The following is a 19,656-nucleotide window of genomic DNA, read 5'->3' as shown; positions in this document are numbered from 1 at the left end:
ACTCCTAAGAGAATGGATTTGAGGGAATCACAGGGGGATGAACCCCAAACAACTATTTTGGTGTCCCTTTTCTTCCCAAGTGACTGGGCCAGATAATCCCCATTATTTTGATGGATGGGAAGCAGGATGACACCATGAGGTCTTCAGAGATATTAGCTCCATTGGGCTTCTCCCTTTGCATACTCTAGCTGGTCTAGTTGATCATTATAAGACATAAAACTTGCTTTCTGTTGCTGTAGAGGGCAGGACTAGAACTAACAGAGGGAAAATGTTGCAAGGAAGCAGATTTGTGCAAAACATTAAGGGAAACTTCCTAACAGTAAGAGCTATTTGACAGCCTCAAAAAATGGCGAACTGTCCTTTGCTGTAGGTATTTTAGTGGTGGGTGGGGGCAGCCAATGGCTGACAATGCTGTAATTACATCCTGTATTGAGCAAGGAGTCCAGATGATCTCTTAAATTCCTTTCTTTCACCTCTATAATCCTACTATGCAGCATTATGATTTAAGTGTAACTGAGATTTGTCCTGTTGTTTACAGCTTGTGATTTGCCTGGGTTCAGACAATGTGCTAAGCCAAAATATGATTTAACTCAGCCACGGTCTCTCTAGGCCCCTGCATGTTTGCTCCTTCATGCTAAATTATGGTTTGGCTTAGCAGTGCATACAAAAAAGAGCTCAGTGTGCTAACATGGATCACCAAAGGAAAGTGAGATTTGGCCAGTCTGTGAATGACATTTAAGATTAAAAGGGGGGAAGAGTGTATGAAGAGAGGAATATTCAGGCTGGGTGGCGGGTGGCGAGACACAGAACAGAACTTGAAAGTTGAGCACAAATGGGGTTGAATAAGCATTTTCGAAAATGCCCTGCCTATACTTGATAATGAAAGAAATTCAGTTCCTACAAATCTGTAGGAAGAGGAAGAGACATCTACTGCCTTCAACAAGTTGTACTATTACCAGGGATAGGGGGTTACTACAGTAAGAGATTTTTAATGCTTTACTTGGAGACAAGTGGAGTGTATTGTAGCATGTGAAGTGAGTGGATTATAGTCTGATGGCAGGGAAAGTAAACGTATTCTTTCCTCCTTCAGCTTGTCACTCACAGACTTTGTTCTCTTGCAAGCTGGTAGTAAACTAGTCCAGTGAATGTTCAGGCTTGCTCTCTGCTATCTACACTATTTCTGTTGTATTAAGCCACAGCCTAGGCTGGAATTACGGTAGATGTAGAACTGCTCCTCAAAAGAGATTGAACGTGCTTTGTTTTCTTTTTCTCCCTGGCGATGCTTAGTGATACAAAATGTATGACACAACATTGTTGTCCCTGCTCCCCCATCCCATGGCACCCAGTGATGCAGTAGAGTGACATCACATGTTTTGTACCCCTAGACTTTACTGGAGGGAAATAATGTTTGGTTGTGATTTTCAAAGTCAGTCTCACATCTGTCATAATATCTAATTCCAGCTTTATTTTGAAAAATAATTTTCACTTAGGATATTGAAGGATTTGTCTGCAGCACCTCTTCTGAGAATTCCCTATACTTTCATCATTTACTGCATTTTCATAAAGTCTGTTTTGAAGTCTTTGTGTCTTAGATATTTTCAAAATTAATCAATCAAGTCATGAATGAACTTCAACCCAGTTTGAGTCAAATGATTAATATTTTATGCTTATCATATACATCTGCATATCAATCAAACACCTTTTGTCACAGACTTTTGACATGTTGTTTGAATGAGAAGTAGGCATTCTAATTTATTCCTTTCAGAAGCTAATCTCTCAATTTAGAATATGTTTGAAGTAAGCTAAATATCTCTGCACTATATTTCTCAAACATCTAATTAGTGCTGATGGCAGCAAGTAATCCTGAAGTCCTGACCTAACGTATCTATGAATAAGCTTCTTTGAATTCAGTAGGACCTGCTTCTGGGTAGACCTGGTTAGCATTTCATTTAAACTTTTCACCTGCAGACATAGAACTGTATAAAGCCTTACAGAAGGTAGTTCATTAGAGAAACATCATCATGGATGCTGACATGGCTCAGGGATTTCTTCTAAATGAAAGAAAAGCTCTCATCCATCAGTTTGCCTTGCCTTCTGTGGCAGCTTGTTTAATTCCCATAAACTCATTTGTTTAATTAAGTTAATTGTTTAAGGTTGTAACCAAAGCTACACAAGCAGAGTTCTGCTTATGCCACAGGACATCCGTTTCCTCTCCTCTCCTGTATGCTTGAAAATCTGCTCCGGGGGGGGGGGGTCCCCCACCCTCCAGAGATGATTATGAAGATGTGCATGGGAGCAGGGAAGACAGCAGAGAGAGGTCCTTTGTATGCTCAGAGGTCTGTTGCACCAGTGGAGCTGCAGCATTGAAACCCTTAGGACAGTATTCAACTTGCACCACTCCACCCCTACCTTACACACCCCACGCCATCCCCAAATCTTTGGAGGTTTGGGAGAACCCCAGAACAGATTAAGTGCCATTCTGCTTGCCCAATTATTTAGTTGAATATCCCCCTTAATTCCTGTTTCAGAACATTTTAAGAATAGTAATTGATCCTTCAAAATGGTTAATAAAGGCCAGCCCTGGTTCTTCCATATAGATGGTTTCATTGTTAATGCTTCCATCTGTATATGTAGTTCTTGTGCTACCCAGTTCATTTCAGTGGTGGAAAAAGATGACAGATGGACCTGTTTTTGTGTGTAAGGTATTTGGGAGACCATCATTAATGCCCATTTAATCTCATGTTCTACTGTTTTTTTCAGTTGTCTGGGTTGTATGTTGACTGCCAGTCTTTGGTCCAGGCACTTGAAGAGCTGCCTCTGCATCTCAAACTGAATGTGGCTAAGGAGCTGGTACAGGTAACACAAAAGCTGCTCATAAATATCTTGAGCCGCGCTTTAAGTAGCCTTATGTACTTTTAATGTAATTTGTCATGTGTTATAATATGCACATATTGCCTTGAATCTGAAAAGGAAGACTATTAGATGGAGGAATAAGCCATCAGCACTTCTTATGCTTCATTGCTCCTTCTAAGCAAAGTGTTTTCCACATGCCAAGTGCATCTCGGTCAAGACCAACATCCCCAAAGAGTTGCTTGTTCTAATTTTGTTGTTCCAGATTTTTCACCGCCTTTTTCCTAAACAGCATTTTTCAGAAAACAGAAAATGGAATGTATGATTATTGTAATTTCTACTGATAAGTATAGAATTCCTTGTGCAGATACCTAGTTCAGCATGGAAGCTGCCAATCAGGAATGTATTTAAAGCGGTTGTTTTTGCCCAGGGTTTAGAGCTCTAGGTAGCAACAAGACAACAAAGCATATTCTGCTGGCAAAAATAAAAATATTCAGGTAGAGGGAACAGAGCCAGTGAGACTTGTGAGTCAAGCATGGCTGTTAGCTAAGATTACAGTTTATCAAAAGCTAGAAAAATCAATCTGCACTAGAAAGGCAAAGCTGCATAACTTCTAAAAACAGTTTTGCTCTCCTTTGGGACTGCTTAAAGTGACTCAGACGCTGACATTGCTCACTTCTTGATCTAACTCAAAGTCATTCAGTGAACGTAGCAGAGAAACTCGCAACTATTTTGCAAAGAAAATGCATTCTTAAAATAAAAATGGCAAAACTGGGGGTGTCATTCTTGTCCTACAGTGGTGCTACGGCTGGTGTATTAATACACCATTATGGGACGTTTTGTCCAGTAATGAAGTAACAGATTCCCTTGCAGCAGATCAATGAACTGCAAGTGGCGAAGCTTTACATCTTCTTCCTTTTACTTTTTGCTATACAACTGAATATGCCACCCTGGGTTAAGACCTAAGCTGGTTATCTGAGTTCCAAGATGTCGGCGCGTTCATACCCTGCGGCTCCGAGCTCCCAGTACCTCACCTACTCACGCACAAAACTGGTAAACATCGGGCTCACAAGAAAAATAGAGATAACTAGAGAGTTTCAAAGGTCCCACTGTATACCAAACTGCATAGTAAGACCTCCAGGATCTCTATGGATTGTTGACGGGAGGGGGAGGTGCCGAAAGAAGCGAAAGAGAAAAGAGCGAAAGCAAAAACGTGGTTGCAGAGCTGGTCTGTAACCCGGCTTCAAAAATGACCCACCAGACCAGCACTGCCAAGCATCTTCCTGACCAACACCAGATCTCTCGTCCACAAAATTGACGAATTACAGTTGCTGATTGCAGCAAACAAGCTTCTTTGTGAGAGCTGTGTGGTAATTATTACAGAAACTTGGCTACATTCAGCAGTACCGGATGCGGCAGTTGAGCTGATAAATCGAATAATTTATCGCTCTGATAGAAACAGTGATTCTGGTAAAGCTAGGGGCGGAGGAGTCTGTATTTACATACACAATGGTTGGTGCGTTAACAGCAAAGTAGCTTACACATATTGCTCCCCAGATCTAGAATTGATGGCAGTTACATGTCGGCCATTTTATTTGCCTAGAGAAGTAATTGTCATAATTATGATATCTGTTTATATCCCATCTGATCCTAATGTCAGTGCGGCACTTTCTAAGCTATATGATGTCATCTCCAAGCAGCAGCAAATCCACCCAGAGGGCGCCCTTGTTGTGGCAGGGGACTTAAATCAAGCCTGCCTAAAGATGGTTTTTCCTAAGTTTGATCAGTTTGTGAAATTTCCCACTAGAGGACAGAATATTCTAGATCTCGCGTATTCCAATTTGAAACAGGCATACAGGGCAATCCCCTTCCCCCACTTAGGCTCATCCGACGATTCTTCAGTTTTTCTATGTCCGAAGTACATCCCTCTCAGGAGAAGAATTCAGTCAGTTATAAAAACAGAATTTGGCCAGAGGGTGCTCTTAGTCAGCTCCAGGATTGTTTTGAGAGCACTGATTGGAGCGTGTTTGAATATCAAGATCTGCATAGATACACAGATGCTATACTCTCCTATATTAAAGTGTGCATCGATAATGTGACATTGCAGAGATGCATTAGACTCTATGGGAACTGTAAACCATGGATGACTGCTGAAGTAAGAACACTCCTGAAAATCCGGGATTCTGCCTTTAAGACAGGGAATATAGACATATACAGAGAGGTGAGAATAAATCTCAAAAAAGGCATTAAGGCAGCAAAACAACAGTATAAGCTTAAGGTGGAAAATTATTTAGCCGATAACATCATGAAACAAGTGTGGCAACGACTGCAGCATCTAACCAACTACAAGGGCAATACAAGGAACATAGCTAAGACTGATGCCTCATTGGCAGAGGAACTGAACATCTTTTTTGCTCAGGGTGTGGTTGGTTGGGTTTTATCTTCTAGGGATGATTACCCTATCAAACTTTCACCTCTTTCCCAATCCATTCTGATCCAAGAGTCCTGCCCCAGAGATGACTTGTTAAGTGAGGAGATCTTACCTCTCTTTGGGGAGGCTAGTATGGGGTCTGGGATTCCCACTATTAAGGACTAGGGAAGAATGGCGGTGGGGCTAAATATCACTATCGGCGAAGGGTTTTGAGATGCAGTGATGCTCGGACCCCTTCCAATCTATACCCCGTCCCAAGGGACAAGGGTAGGGCGAGCAGGGATTACCCACCTCCGTCATTGGTGGTGTGCAATGCCAGGTCCATAGGCAATAAAACCGTCACCATTCATGACTTTTTGTCTCGCAGGGGATTGACCTGGCTTGCGTGACAGAGACCTGGGTACAGGGAGGTGAAGTAATCTCCCTACATGAGATAACACCTCCAGGTTTCTCTGTCCTCCATCAATCGTGGACTGTGGGTCGCGTAGGGAGGAGTAGCGTTGTTAATCCGGGAGGATTGCTATTTCAGGGCTCTGCCACCACTGGTGATCTCCAGCATTGAATGTGTTGGTCTCGTGTGGGGCACCCAGGAGAACTTGGAGGTGGCAGCAGGCTGGGCCTTGGAGTTCCCAAACCTATTGGTTTTGGGAGACTTTAACATCCATGCTGATGCTGCCCCCTCCTCACAGGCTCTGGACCTAGTGACTTCCATGGCAACACTGGGGCTCTCCCAGTTTGTTATGGGCCCAACTCATCAAGCAGGCCACACGCTGGATTTGATCTTTGGTGCTGGCATAGATGTGATCATGCTCCCACCTGTGGAAGTGCCATGGTCTGATCACTACGCTCTGAAAGCCAAGATTGACTTCCCGCTCCTCCCCTGCTTGGGTGGTGAGCCTATTTGGGCTCGCCCGCGAAGACTGATGGATCCTGATAGATTCCGTCTGGCCTTGAGGGACCCTGCTCCTCCTGGCAACTCATTAGAAGATTCCCTCCCCCTCTTTCTTTTTCCTTTCTCCTCCTATGAAGAGATTGCTCCCTAATTGTTTTGATGTTGTATCTTAATCTTTTAAATTGTATTTTAATCAACTTGTTTTTATTATTGGTTGTTAGCCGCCCTGAGCCCAACCTTGGCTGGGGATGGCAGGGTATAAATAAAATTATTTATTTATTTATTTATTTATTTATTTATTTATTTATTTATTTATTTATTTATTATAATATCTTGGCAATAATTAAGTAATGTTGTCTATTGTTTAGCTGGGTGAATGCTTCTCATTTCATTGTCATTATTAAGCATAAGACAAAACTTGTTTTGCACTTTGAGCCCTTCACTGAAAAAAAGGCTTCACAGCCTGTCGATTCCACTGATTCACCTTGCCAGACTTAAAGTATGCTCTGTTTTTTAAATCTTACATTATAAGAAGAAAAGGCAGGTATATCTTACATTATAAGAAGAAAAGGCAGGCATTGCCTAAAAAGCCTCGTAGACATAAAATGAGAAATATACAATTCAAAAAATAAAATAAAAATAATATCATTAGGCCAAATGAGAGGAACCTTCTTAAAAACACCTTGTATGTTGTAAAGCACCCTGTGCTGTTCGGATGAAGGGTAGTATATAAATTTAATACATTGTTGTTGTCAACTTCAACTGATATGCTTGCGGGTGACCTTACCTGGATGGTGGCAGCTGAACCACGATTACCCATGCTTTGGTAACTGCTAGAATACTGAAGGTGCCTTTCATAAAGGCCCAGAAACTGCAGTTGATCCAGAACAGGATTTACAAAATTATTAGCTGGGACTAGATGGTTTGACCACATTACGCCTCTCTCTGCCAACTTTCAGTCAGTTTCCAGGCTCAGTTTACAATCCTAACCTTTTAAGGCCTAAATGGCTTGGGAGCAGGTTCCCTGAAAGACCCACCACCTCCCACCCAGACTTAAGTTCTTCTTGGAGGCCCTGTTTTGAATGCCCCTGTGAAATGAAGTAAAGTGGCTAACCACCAGGTTGAAGGCCTTTTCAGTAGTGGTACTTGCTAAAAAGCATTCACCTAGCAAAACCCTTGTGGTCTTTTTGATGTCAAGAACACAAATCTGTTCACCTAATGCTTAGTCTGGTTGTCTCCGTTTTATATTTTGGAATGTGATGCTGTCAGGGGTTCAGGAGCAGAGACGCAGAGAAGGGAGGAGACAGAGAGCGAGGGGGAGGAATACGAAGGAAAGATGAGTGGGGATGACGAACCGAGATCGCCGAGCCTATCCAGTGAGTCCGAGGATTCCCAGAAGGGAGCGCCAGCGGTCAGAGCAAGGGGGGAAAGCAGGGGGACACCCCAGGAAGAAGGGTCCAGAGAGGGATCAGAGAGCAGCAGTTGGAGATCGGGACCCACGTACCCAGCCGGGAGCAGCGGGGAGAAAGGGGACCAGATATCGGGTTCCGGAGGCTTTCAGAAGGAGGGAGGGCATGAGTCAGGAGTAGTCACGCCCACCTCGGGGAGCGACGAAACGATCAAGAGGAAAGTTGAGAGTTGGGCGCGCGCGCCAAGTTCAAATGTAGCGGAAGCTGGCGCAGTAAGCAGCCCAGAGAGTGAGCCAGGTCCCAAAGCCCGCCGCAAGGAGGCGGAAGGGTCAGGGGGGTCCGCGTCAGAAGAGAGTAGGAAAGAAGAGACCCCGGGGGGCAGAAGGACCCAGAGACGGAAGGAAAGGCGCAGGAGGTGGAGCAAGGCTAGGGTATTAAGCTGGTGTGCTAGAGGCGGAGACTCAGACGGGTCTTCGCCGGTCTGACCTAGAAGAAGTAGGGCTGCACATTGCAGTTTGGAAATGGAACCTGTAATCCAATAAAGACTCTTTTAACCTGAACGCTGGCTAACGTGGTCCTATGTGAGCTGGGACTGAGTGGCAGCCCTGACAGATGCGTTTAGTTTTCTTGTCATATTTATGTTGCTTTTGAAGGTATGCTTTATTTTACATTTTAATTGTTTTATACTTATATATTCTTAGTTGCCCAGAGTACTTCATGGGGTAGCATACAAATCTCATAGACAATGGGCGTTTATTTAAATTTATTAGTTGAAGTTTATGAAATTTATTTATCACTTCACACAACTAAAAGGAGTCCCAATGTGGTTTACAATAAAAGTAAAATGCAAAATTATATAGTAAAATACTCATAAAACAATACAAACGTACTGAACGTATCCATCTGAAATAATCAAAAACAAGAATATCAACCCTCAGCCAACAGTAGAATGAACACTAGAAATAGCTAGTAAAAGCCAGACCATAAGTACTGTCCAAATACCCATGAAAATTAAAACATTTTTGCTTGGTATCAGAAAGATGTCAGAGTCAATGACAGGCAAGCTTCCCTGGAGAGAGAGAATTCCATAATCTGGGAGCTGCCACTATAAAAGTGTGGTCTCCTACTGCTACCCTCTGAACATCTTTTGGTGGAGGGTCCAGCTGCAGGGTCCAGGTAGGTTGCATGGGAAAGGGTGGCCTTTAGTTGTATAAGGTTCTACCAGCACATTGAATTGTGTTCAGAAATAAAATTGGCATACAGTGGAGGGATCAGGGTGTTTTTTTAAAGAACATTAGCCATTGCACAACTTCTTTTCCCTTCTGGTCCTAGGATGCAACACCTGCCATACTCCCCCAAATTAAATTGAAAAGCAGTGAAGTCCCCAAGAAAAGTGCTCCATTACAGCAGACCATGGGGCAAAATAGAGTTGCATCAAACTCATATCCTTCTGCAGACTCTGTTGGCCACCTGCCGCTGCCAAATAAAGATGGATTTGGCTCGTCTTCAGAAGCCCTCCAGAAAAGCTCATCAGTTACACACCAAGAGGATCACTTGGATGACGACCTTGATCAACTCCTGAAGTTGGATGCCCCTATTCATCCTGAAAACTTTGAACTGGAAACAATATCCCATGATAGATTATCTGGGGATGATTTGAAAATGCCTCATGAAGTAAATGGTAAGCATTTTCCCCAATTGTTTATTTTGTTTCTCTAAACTGCAGTTGTGCTCTAGTTTACAGTCAGCTATGAGCTCATTCAGCTATATGACAAGGCCTACTGAGGGTGCAGGAACTGCCGGGCAGGAAGAGATCTTCATCCCTTGCCACCATTTGAGATGTGTGAGTGGTTTTATATTGTTTGGCAGCCTCCATATCTGACAACCCTCCATAGAAATAGGCAGGCATATGACACCACTGGAAATTGGACTGTCTGTCTTCTGGGTGATAGATGCATTAGTGACCTTGGACAGTCCAGCTTAGCACTCATTCAGAGACTTCAGAGATCAAAGATGAGTTGGAAGAGTGGTCTGCCCTAGCAGCTCTCAGGTAGCAGTTGAAAGGCAATTGTAGTCGAGTTTCCACAAACACAAAGGTGACATGGGGCATGGCCAAAGTCCTCCTTTTTCACCCTCCAGGAGGGAAGTACTTGAACCTAAAGATTCTGTGGCTTCACATTTAACAGCTTTAGCTTTTGTGTGCATTTTAATTGTAAGCTGCTTTGGGTTTTGATAGTAACTGAAAAGTGGGGTATAAATATAATAAACAGCTTAGAAAGCAATAGTAAGCACTGTGGCAGAAGATGACTGTGGGCCTGTGTGAAGGGGCAGCACACTCCTAGAGGTAAGCAAGGTAATCTTTCTACGTCTGTCTTTTTTTTCTGAGCTGAGAGCTATATTATGGGGCATAAACAAAATGAATGTTTTAAAATAAAATTTGGATTTTAAACATTTAAATTGGATATTTTTATTAAATGTAAATACCGTTTTTCTCTTTAGGGATTAACTGCAGTGCTGATATGCTTGTATTAGGATTTATTTGTAAACTGAATTGATACAGTGAGTTAAGGAAGGCTTTTCTGTGTAAAAACAATTAGATTGTTTCTCAGATATGACTATTTGTGTTTTCCCTTCCAAACACAGGCATTCAGTTTCACTCCTCTAATTTGCCCAGTAACTACCAGACAAACCATGGTTCAACCCATCAAGAGTGGGCTTTTTCTTTTCTTTTTTGCTTGATATCTTGCTTTTGTGATGGTGACCATGGCAGAGTGAAGCAGCACTTAGACAGAAGAGGCAAAATGCATGTTATTTTTTCATATTTAACCTCTCAAAGGGTCATGGCTGTGCTGTTTCCCATAAAAAATGAAACTTTACAGGAACATTTAAAGACAAACTGTGCAAAACATAACCAGCATTACAAATCGATGCAAATCCTGTTTGTAAGAATGAAACAACAGTGTAAATAAACTAACACTTTAGTTGTGAATTAATAAAGGTTTGCTCTTTGGTTAGGAAACGCTCCACACATCAAGGGGAAAGCTGATTTAACTGTGTTTGTATATTAAATAGTTCTGTTATTTTAAAAACCTTAATTCACGTCCCAATCTATTTTCTGTGTCATTTTCATCGAGGTATCAGTCCTGTACCCATAGGTCAGTCCCTCAATTTTATTTTATTCTTTTGGAGGAGGAGATAAAGAAGGAATATTTTATAATTGTGAAGGCAGTAAGGAAACATAGTCACCTTAAAACTCAAGCAGTACTTTTGTGGTAAATTTTCTTCCCAGTGCATACAGAGCCTGGAAAATACATGTTTTACAAGACTAGTGCCTCCTAACATTTCCCATTATCTCAGGAATTTGGGAGGTACAGCATATTGTTAGATGGAGCCCCCTTTTTCAGCTATTCCCTTTCTTCTTCTCCTGTCTTCTGGAAATCCTGACTTGCAGGGGGCTTTTAAATCACCCAGCCTGTCTTCCTTTAGAAGCTGGATGATGGAGTCAGCTTCCTAACTGGCTCTCAGGTTTGCTGCTATTGGAGCTTGTCAGCATTTGCCTGCCTAGCCATCCCCAGACAAATTAGTTAAATTTTGTTCTGTTTTTATTTCTTCAGACCTTTTAGAACTGGATGGAACTGAACAAATTTGCTCAGCATCTCAACAGCAGGAAGCAACGTCCAAAAATATTTCCGAGGAGGACCTTGAAGACTGGTTAGACAGCATGATCTCCTAAGGCTACATTTTGTTTGGCACGCAAGTAAACTGAAAAATTGACATGACAGTAGCTGGTATAGAATAATTGCTTACAAGTATTTAATTAAGTAGCAACTTCACCTTGATTTTTAATTATGCTACATGTCCAACTTTTGTTGTTTCTTAGTGTCAAATATGCTGGACACCTTGCAGAGAATTCTCTGTATTACACTGCCTGAAGAAATATAATGACATTCTCTTGAAATGCTTGTAAATTAAAAATGTTGCACAGATGGTTTAAAATAATTCAGATAACAGCAGGAGAATTTCAGCTTCTGTTGGAGAAGAGCTTCTCGCTTAAAGCCGCAAAATAAACAGTGGTGGTGAATGCAAACTGTATGTTGCAGTTGTGGTGTGACTTTAGTTCATAAAAAAGTGACAAAAATTAAGATTGGTTTTGTAAATTCTTTATTGCAGTGGGCACGTTTTATTCAAAGTAAATGTGCAAAAACATAGCAACTTAACTACTTAGTTGACCATAAAGCATTTTTATTTGACCTAAAATTTAATTGTGTAAGATCGTGAGACAGTATATTTTTTACCATCTGCATCTAATACGCTGATATTGGAACAAATATATGACTCACCTTCAAGTTTTTCATACAGTAAGACAGGGAAGCAACACAACCAGTTAACAAAAATGTCAATCTAAAATGCCACATAAAAAAAAACTTTTGCATAGCTAAGTTTGCAAATATTTAAGGCACTTTATAGACAGTAAAATATTTGAAAGTTTTAAGCACTGAAGGATTCGAAACTTTCTTTCTGGATCTTCTCACAAGGAAGTGGCATGGGGGAGTCGGAAATAAAGCTGCTTGAAATATCGTTAGGATCCTAATATGAGCCAGTAATTGAGGCCTTGTCATCTGACATTCAAGTTCTTAGGTTGCAGATGTTGTGCATGTAACAAACAATGCTGTAGCCCTTTCAACTAAACTATTTTTATTACTTAAGGAGTTGGGTTAATAACAAATAATAACTTGTGAACTAGAATACTGTATTTTGAAAGTTTAATTATATTTCTTTGTACTTCTCCAGTAAGAAAGCTGAAATCCAGACAATATAAGGCCTGGTTCTGCCAGGTGCAAAAAGCCCAGCTGGATCTTTGTAAAATTAAATTAGTTTTGTTGTATCGAAAGATTAAACATACATAATACTTATATTAATGAAATGGTAAGACTTTGATTTTTGTCTAAATCTTGTAAGTTTGAGTGCAAGTTGTTTCTTGGTTGATATTTTATCCAAGTTGATCTTCATACTGTTTACGGAAGCAGTCTCCAGCTGGGAAAAAATCCCAGCATCTTTCTTGGTACATTTTCCATACATAGGACTCCTGAAAGTATGAGAAAGATCTTTTTTCAAAAGATTCACAGCAGAGAATGTCTGTCTCACTGAAACCACATATATAAGTCAACATCAGTTTAATTCGCATCTTTGTTAGTTATATTATAGCATCTGTTAAATCCTGTTTAATTTATTGGTGTATGTCAGCTTAGTCCAGTTGAGTGTCATTTATTTTGTAGCACACACATTCACTTGAATGCTGCATAAGTCCTATAACTTTCATGTATGGGTTGCAATGTTTGAAAAGTGTGTCAAATGCTCATTTGACAGAGCAGTCTTTAAAAGCTTTTCTGAGGTAAGGGCTAAATCAATATCAAGGGGTTTTGCTCATAGGATTTGTATTAACAGAGCATGTGTGCATATTTAAACATGTAAAATTATTTGGGCAAGATTTCAAAGATATTAATTATGGAGTAAATCATTGAGTTAGCTGAAAATGAGAATCCCACAAATTTGCTTTTAAGCAAGTCCAAACCCTTCAATATTTGAAACTTGAGGTTTGGACACACACCCCCACAGCCAATCAAAATCAGTATCTCGGGGGAAGCCCCAGGGAAATAGTTTCTATGTCCCTACTACAGGACCCCAATTCTAATCTCCCTCCCAGGATTGTTCAGTGACTGGTCCATCTTTTTTAAATTTACAAGCAGATATTTTTCTGCGTATCTAAGTCCTCCAACCGCATAGATATCAGGACAGCCTGATTTTCTGCTTTAGTAATAGACATAACTCAAGTTCACTGTTAGGGGTAGTAATGAATGGTGTAATCAGGGTGCCAACTTGAATAAAATATTGGGAGGGGAGTAAGCCCCGCCCAGCATAATCACATGATGGTGCACACCCACACCATTTGAATGGCCCAGCCCCCTCAAATATTTTATGGGGGGCTTTGCTAGAAGTTGGCTCCTATGAATATAATGCTTACCTGTCCAGTGTGCTCGGTTTCATCCTTATTAATGAGATACATCAGGAAGAACCTGGAACGAGAATATCAAACTACATATTGTGTTTTAAACTGTAGTGTAATGCTTCTGTTTCTCATAAACAACAACAACACTGATTTCTATTTAGGGGGAAAGCAGTAGCAACAATATTTAATGTATTTTTTCTGCTCTTTGTAAAAGTGCATAAATTACCTATATATATACAATATATTTACCTATATTGTATATAGGTAAATATAAATGTGTGCCTGCCAGTTCACAATCCAAAAAATGTTGACAAATGTACCCAGAAACAGACACAAAAGGAGGGGGGAAATTGTGGGTAGAAAATGAAACATTTGTTGGATGTTTCTCTTTTTTAAAAAAACCCACAAAAAACAAATTTGTTTCGCCCTCAGGGACTGTATTTCTCTTTCACAGTCTAAATAACCAGAACATGGATACAGATTAGTATGAACTTATACATGGAGATTCTGGCTGTTGCCTCACCATGTGTTCTCCTTTCTGAAAACTGGCTCTTTAGAGTGCTACTTTTCCTTTCGCAGGTATTCTGTCTTTTGAATTACTGAAAATACCATATCTAATTTTATGTAACTATATACATATGCCAATAAATTCTATTTGGAAATCCAAGGGAGGAACAGGCCTTGAATTAGAAACACAATCAAAACATCCTTTGATGTACTCACATTGAAGAAGCTTCTACTCCTAAAGAAGTTGATCTTGCTACTTTCTGCAATATTTTGTTTCTGTTTATGACTAATCATTCAAAGCAGCTTATATTTTTTTTAATAAGGTCAAATACAGATAGGAGAAGCCTTAGCTATTCATTACTTCATATTCAACTTCTTACTAATGATTATGATGGTGCAGAATTATGTCCACAGTACTTTACAAAGCAAGGCTTTGACAGATCCCTATCTCTAAAGGGGCTTTAGCAGCGAGATTTACCATGGAGAAAAGGTAAACAAAAAGCTCTAGCTGTTCACATAGTTTTCACCTGCACATGACTAATTTCCCGAGTCTTGGATCAGTAACCACAGTGCTGAGGAGACTGAATGAGTTTCAGAGATTAAGGTTGCAATCATCTATGCACACACTTAGAATCTTGTACGCGCTTCAGTGGGAGGAAGCACCATTGAATTCAAAAAGGCTTCAGAGTAGACATGCAGTGGGTTGCATAGTAAGGCTAGTGCTAAAAGTTCATTAGAGGTTTGTATTTAACAAAGAAAGAATGTGCATGTACTCACAGGTAGTTGGCCAAGTTGTGCTCTTGTAAAGTATGCATTTCAAATCCATGGGGGGTTGTGTCAAAATATTCATTACCAATTCCACAAATAAAACATTTGGTCTAGAAATAAAACAGAAGGTTAAGCCATGATGAATTAGCCTAGATTCCTATCAGTAATTGGGTATAATATCTTACTGAAATAAAATTTACAAAAATATGCTTGTAGACTTCATCACTTTGAGAGTTTCTTTTTTTAAACGATCAAATGGTTGTATACATTTTATGAAATAGAGAAATGAATAAATAAAAACATTTATCAATACCTCCATATCTTCTTTCACCTGCTCTTGCTGGTCTCTTAATTCACCAAAGGCATCAATAATCAGACCTATTATTGAATGGAATGGAAGTAGTGTATAGCAGCTCACATTTTTATAAAAAAGAACATTCGCAGCATTTATACCCTTTAATATTTTAGTGGTGGTGTTTAAAATACATGTCTTTCTTTTCAATTAACTAATTGTGTTTCTTAAAATGCCCAGTGTGTCTGTCAATACATTTTGCATTTCTTTGTTTACACACTGGAAACAGGTTTGGACACTTTCCTTTTCTAAACTTACTCTTTAACTCTACATATATTGAATATATATAGCATGCCAATAGCACGCCACATTCAACATACCTTGAATGATGGCCAATAGGATGACAATGACAAAGAAGAAAAACGTGATATCAAAAACAATTCGATACATCTCATAAGGGTCTCCTGCAGGGTCTTCAATTTCATCTCCAATGCCTCCACCTGCTCTTACACCCACATACATGTGGAAGAGGTAACACTGGAAAAAAGAATTTGTTACATTTCACAACAGAGAATCCAACTGTTTTGAATTATAAGAGTAAAAAGTACAATTTTTAAACAGCTATTACATTTTATATCATGTTCTATAGCAGGCTTCCTCAGCCTCGGCCCTCCAAATGTTTTTTTGAGACTACAATTCCCAGCATCCCTGACCACTGGTCCTGCTAGCTAGGGATCATGGGAGTTGTAGGCCAGAAACATCTAGAGGGCCGAGGTTGAGGAAGCCTGTTCTCTAGCAAGTGGGGAAGCTTTTCAGCCCAGTGAGCCAGATCCTTGCCTTCCCAACTCACTCATGGGCCAGCTTTGACACTCACCAGTCAATCATCTGACATAATGACTTCAGGTGATTTACAAATGCCAAAATCCCCAGCTCATTGGTTCCCAAACAAATGAAAAACACCTAATCATTAGGTCGTCTGCTTTGCCTACTCTATGCTTGGGATTTAGGTAGCACTGAATACAGGGCTGGCAAAGTTATTTCTCAGGTGCTTCCCAAATGCCCAACAAGGTTCTCAGCCCCACACCTGGTGTCATAAATGGTGTAAGGTATTGGGAGGGAGGAGAGAGACATGGGTTGCCCAAAATGACTGAGATTTCCCAAATATTTGGAACGGAATTAATTTGATGAAATCTAAAACACGTAATATTTTTGCAAAGGACAAAATTCACTACCATGCTTTTGCACAGCATTCATTCATTTCAATTGGTCTTGCTAAGAAAAACTTCCTAGTAGATAATGCCCCCCAAATCAGTTCTCATGTTCTCTGGTGGACAGTGAAGAGCATTTGGAATCCTTCATTCCTCCTCTTATGAGTTTGTAAACTGACTCTTCTATAGGGACGGTCCAACCTCTGAAAGACAGGCTCCAGAAGTCTCAAAGAAGACACCAAGTTAAAAATGTTGCAAAAAATGTGTATAATATGGCAATACAGCTGTGTTTAATTTTAAACAACAATAGTAAAGTGGCCTTGAAAATTATTTGAGCTGTACACACATTTTGGTATAATATCAAGAAACATCCAAACAAAACTTTCAAGTATATTGATTTCTCTTTAGGTTCTGAATATTAATCTCTATTCACTTTAAATTGGTCATCATAGGGCCATGGTTTTTATTATTAAAATGCCTGTATACATGATTTAAAATGACTGATTGGCTGATTAACATTCTACAGCCTTTTAAATATGTTTGTGAGAAGGGGGGTTAATTTGTTGTTGTTTTTAACTATTTATTTGTGCTTTGCAATTTTAGCTTGTAAGCCACCCTGTGTTTTTTAATGTGTGTGTAAAAACATCCATATAGTACTTTTACCCACACAGTAACATTTCTGAGTTAAAAAAATTCCCGTGATGTCCTGGTACTTACAGTCATCATGTCATCACACTTCATGTCTGGCTCATCTTCATCTTCGCTCTTGTTATAAAATTTGCGGAAGAAGTTGAATGCCACAACTGTGTAAAGGTATACCACTACAGCCAAGAGTCCAACCGTCAAAACAAGCTATCCAAAATAAAGTATCACATGAGGAAAAATAGCAATTAGGGATTAAAACCTCACTCACTAATATATATATATATATATATGAACTAAAATTCCTAGACAATAAAGTATTAAAAAATCATGGAGAAGATCAGTGTCACACAAAAACAATTGTTGTGTCAACACAATAATTTCTGTTTCCTAGAAACAACCTCCCTTCTCTGTGTGTTGTTCTGCAGATTCCCCTGAAGCCCCAGAACCACTGAGGTGGGGGGAGAGGAAGGAGATTGTTGTGCTAGCAGAAGTCCTTGCACAGGCTTCTGCTAATGGGGCCACTTTGTTGAATTTGGCCTATGATGCCCTAAAAATGTGACAAGAGTATTATGAATGCTGTATTTCATGAAAAATATATTGAGACAAAGTTTGAGGGTACAGACTCTGGTATTGCTACAGCCATTCCTCAGCCAGTTTTTATATGTGGTTCAAATTGCTCCATGTATTGTGAAGTTGTGTACTTGTTTTTGTGGACTGAATGACCCCATCAGGCATTGTTTTTCATGATGATAGCCATAGAAAGAGATGCTTGAGCACCCCACTGTTTGCCCCCCCAAATGTTTTCCAAACATTCCTATCAAATTCACATAAAAGCCCAGAAATTTGCCTTGAAGAGAGAAAACACAGGCAGTTAGTACTCCCAGTGCCCAGGCAAGGCTGTCTATCTGTGCTGCGTTGCCTGTTTAATAGGATGCCTGTTTGAATGTGCTTCCCCAACTAGAAGGGAATTATAAGGATTCACCTTTTGAAAACACGACTGGAAGTGGATCTGGACAAATGTTAGCATGGAAGACACTAAATCAAGTGAAAGGAATGTGGAATAGTGCTTGTTTTCAAAAGCAGAAAAGGTTCACATATTGTACAGAGAAAACTGCCTGTTCCCCTGGAAACAGCATTAATCTATTGACATCTGTTTTTATATTTTGTTTGTGCACGCAATCATACATAATCTCTCTCACACAATTATGAAAAAGAAAATTGTTCAACCTAACATACCATACCACCATTCTAAAATTAAGATATAAAACATGACATGTAGCCATGCATGATGAATCTGTCGTTGGACTGTAGAATGTAAATATCTGAATCCTCCCTCTGGGATGGGGGAAGAACTCTTCAAGCATATTCAAAGGCAGCATATAAATAATAATAATTATTTATACCCCGCCCATCTAGCTGGGTTTCCCCAGCCACTCCAGCATGTAAGAGGTGGCTAAGCCATAACATTCTCTCCGGCCTTCTAGATTTTTTCTTTTTACAGGGAGTTTTTTAAAAATAGAGGGAATCATTCAAATTGTTGATTGGTTTGCCTCATCCTGCAGTCTGAATGGTAAAATACACTCGGAGATGCATCCCATGAGGTTGTTAATTATGTATAACATTCCTCAAACTTGACCGTTGTGCACTTCTACATTATTCGCAGCAACTCTGTTTTTAATGATGTATTTGAAGACAGTACTAATGTTTTCAGTTGTTCCATATACTAATTGTATTCCAGCATTAGTATTATTTCTCAGTAGAGGAGGGATGGGGAACCTTTGGCCGTCCAGACGTTGCTTAATTAACAGTTTCCATTGGCTTAGCCAACAGGGCTAATGACAGGGAGGGTGGAAGTTTCAGTTCAGCATCGTCTGGTGGGCCAGAAGTTCCCCACCCCAGCAGGAGAGTAATTCATTTTAAAAGAAATTATGTTGCCAGTAACTCACCTGTTTGCCGTTGTGGGTTACAGAAGACAGGATGGTACGCAAAGTCTTAAAACCCATAGCAATATCGAGAAGGTGGGCAGCAAAGAAGAAGTTGTTGTAATGACCAAGAATTGACATGGTTGTGTACCAAGCTAAGTACAAGAAGGACTAAAGAAAATGTTAAATGTCAGCAACTGCTGCTACTCTCATTTTTCAAGTATTGTGCTTTATTATTATTATTAAAATTATTTATAAAATGCTTTTCTACCATGGCAGTCAGTTCTATACAAGAGCAACACACAAAGATACAACACAGGGGCTAAAAGCTTGTCTGAAGAAGAATCCTAATTCTCCCTGGGTAAATTATTTTAAGCTGCTTGTGGCTCCCAGTTCTAGGAGGCCTGGGCGCTACATCCATAATTTGATTTTTAGTACAGTGGTGCCTCGCAAGACGAAATTAATCCGTTCTGCGAGCCTCTTCGTCTAGCGGTTTTTTCGTCTTGCGAAGCAACCCTATTAGCGGCTTAGCGGATGAGCGCTATTAGCGGTTTAGCGGCTATTAAAGGCTTAGCGGCTATTAAAGGCTTAGCGGCTATTAAAGGCTTAGCGGCTAAAAGGCTATTAGCGGCTATTAAAGGCTTAGTGGATTAGCGGCTAAAAGGCTATTAGCGGCTTAGGAAAAAGGGGGGGAAGCAAAAAAAAATCGGAACACTTGCAAGATG

At 40.1% G+C, this 19,656-nt stretch overlaps 2 protein-coding genes across 2 annotated transcripts in view; one reads left to right on the top strand and one right to left on the bottom strand.

The window, feature by feature from the left end:
• Positions 1 to 11,669, top strand: part of AVEN (apoptosis and caspase activation inhibitor) — a 104,517-nt gene extending 92,848 nt beyond the window's left edge. Inside the window, exons 4-6 of the mRNA XM_081209709.1 lie at positions 2,761 to 2,856; positions 8,915 to 9,263; positions 11,197 to 11,669. Coding sequence (XP_081065835.1) covers positions 2,761 to 2,856; positions 8,915 to 9,263; positions 11,197 to 11,315 — 564 coding nt within the window. The 3' untranslated portion in view covers positions 11,316 to 11,669. The remainder of the gene's footprint in view (positions 1 to 2,760; positions 2,857 to 8,914; positions 9,264 to 11,196) is intronic.
• Positions 11,670 to 11,726: 57 nt separating this feature from the next.
• Positions 11,727 to 19,656, bottom strand: part of RYR3 (ryanodine receptor 3) — a 280,012-nt gene continuing 272,082 nt past the window's right edge. Inside the window, exons 99-105 of the mRNA XM_081207175.1 lie at positions 18,956 to 19,102; positions 17,082 to 17,216; positions 15,537 to 15,693; positions 15,178 to 15,242; positions 14,874 to 14,974; positions 13,605 to 13,656; positions 11,727 to 12,668 (exon numbers count right to left, since the gene is read on the bottom strand). Of these exons, the coding sequence (XP_081063301.1) occupies positions 12,573 to 12,668; positions 13,605 to 13,656; positions 14,874 to 14,974; positions 15,178 to 15,242; positions 15,537 to 15,693; positions 17,082 to 17,216; positions 18,956 to 19,102 (753 nt within the window). The 3' untranslated portion in view covers positions 11,727 to 12,572. The remainder of the gene's footprint in view (positions 12,669 to 13,604; positions 13,657 to 14,873; positions 14,975 to 15,177; positions 15,243 to 15,536; positions 15,694 to 17,081; positions 17,217 to 18,955; positions 19,103 to 19,656) is intronic.

The sequence above is a fragment of the Podarcis bocagei genome (genome assembly GCF_964188305.1).
Source record: "Podarcis bocagei genome assembly, chromosome: 1".
In the NCBI taxonomy this organism is placed as follows: Eukaryota; Metazoa; Chordata; class Lepidosauria; order Squamata; family Lacertidae; genus Podarcis; species Podarcis bocagei.
The sequence above is the reverse complement of the archived record's forward strand: the minus strand, read 5'-3'. Positions and strand labels throughout refer to the sequence as shown.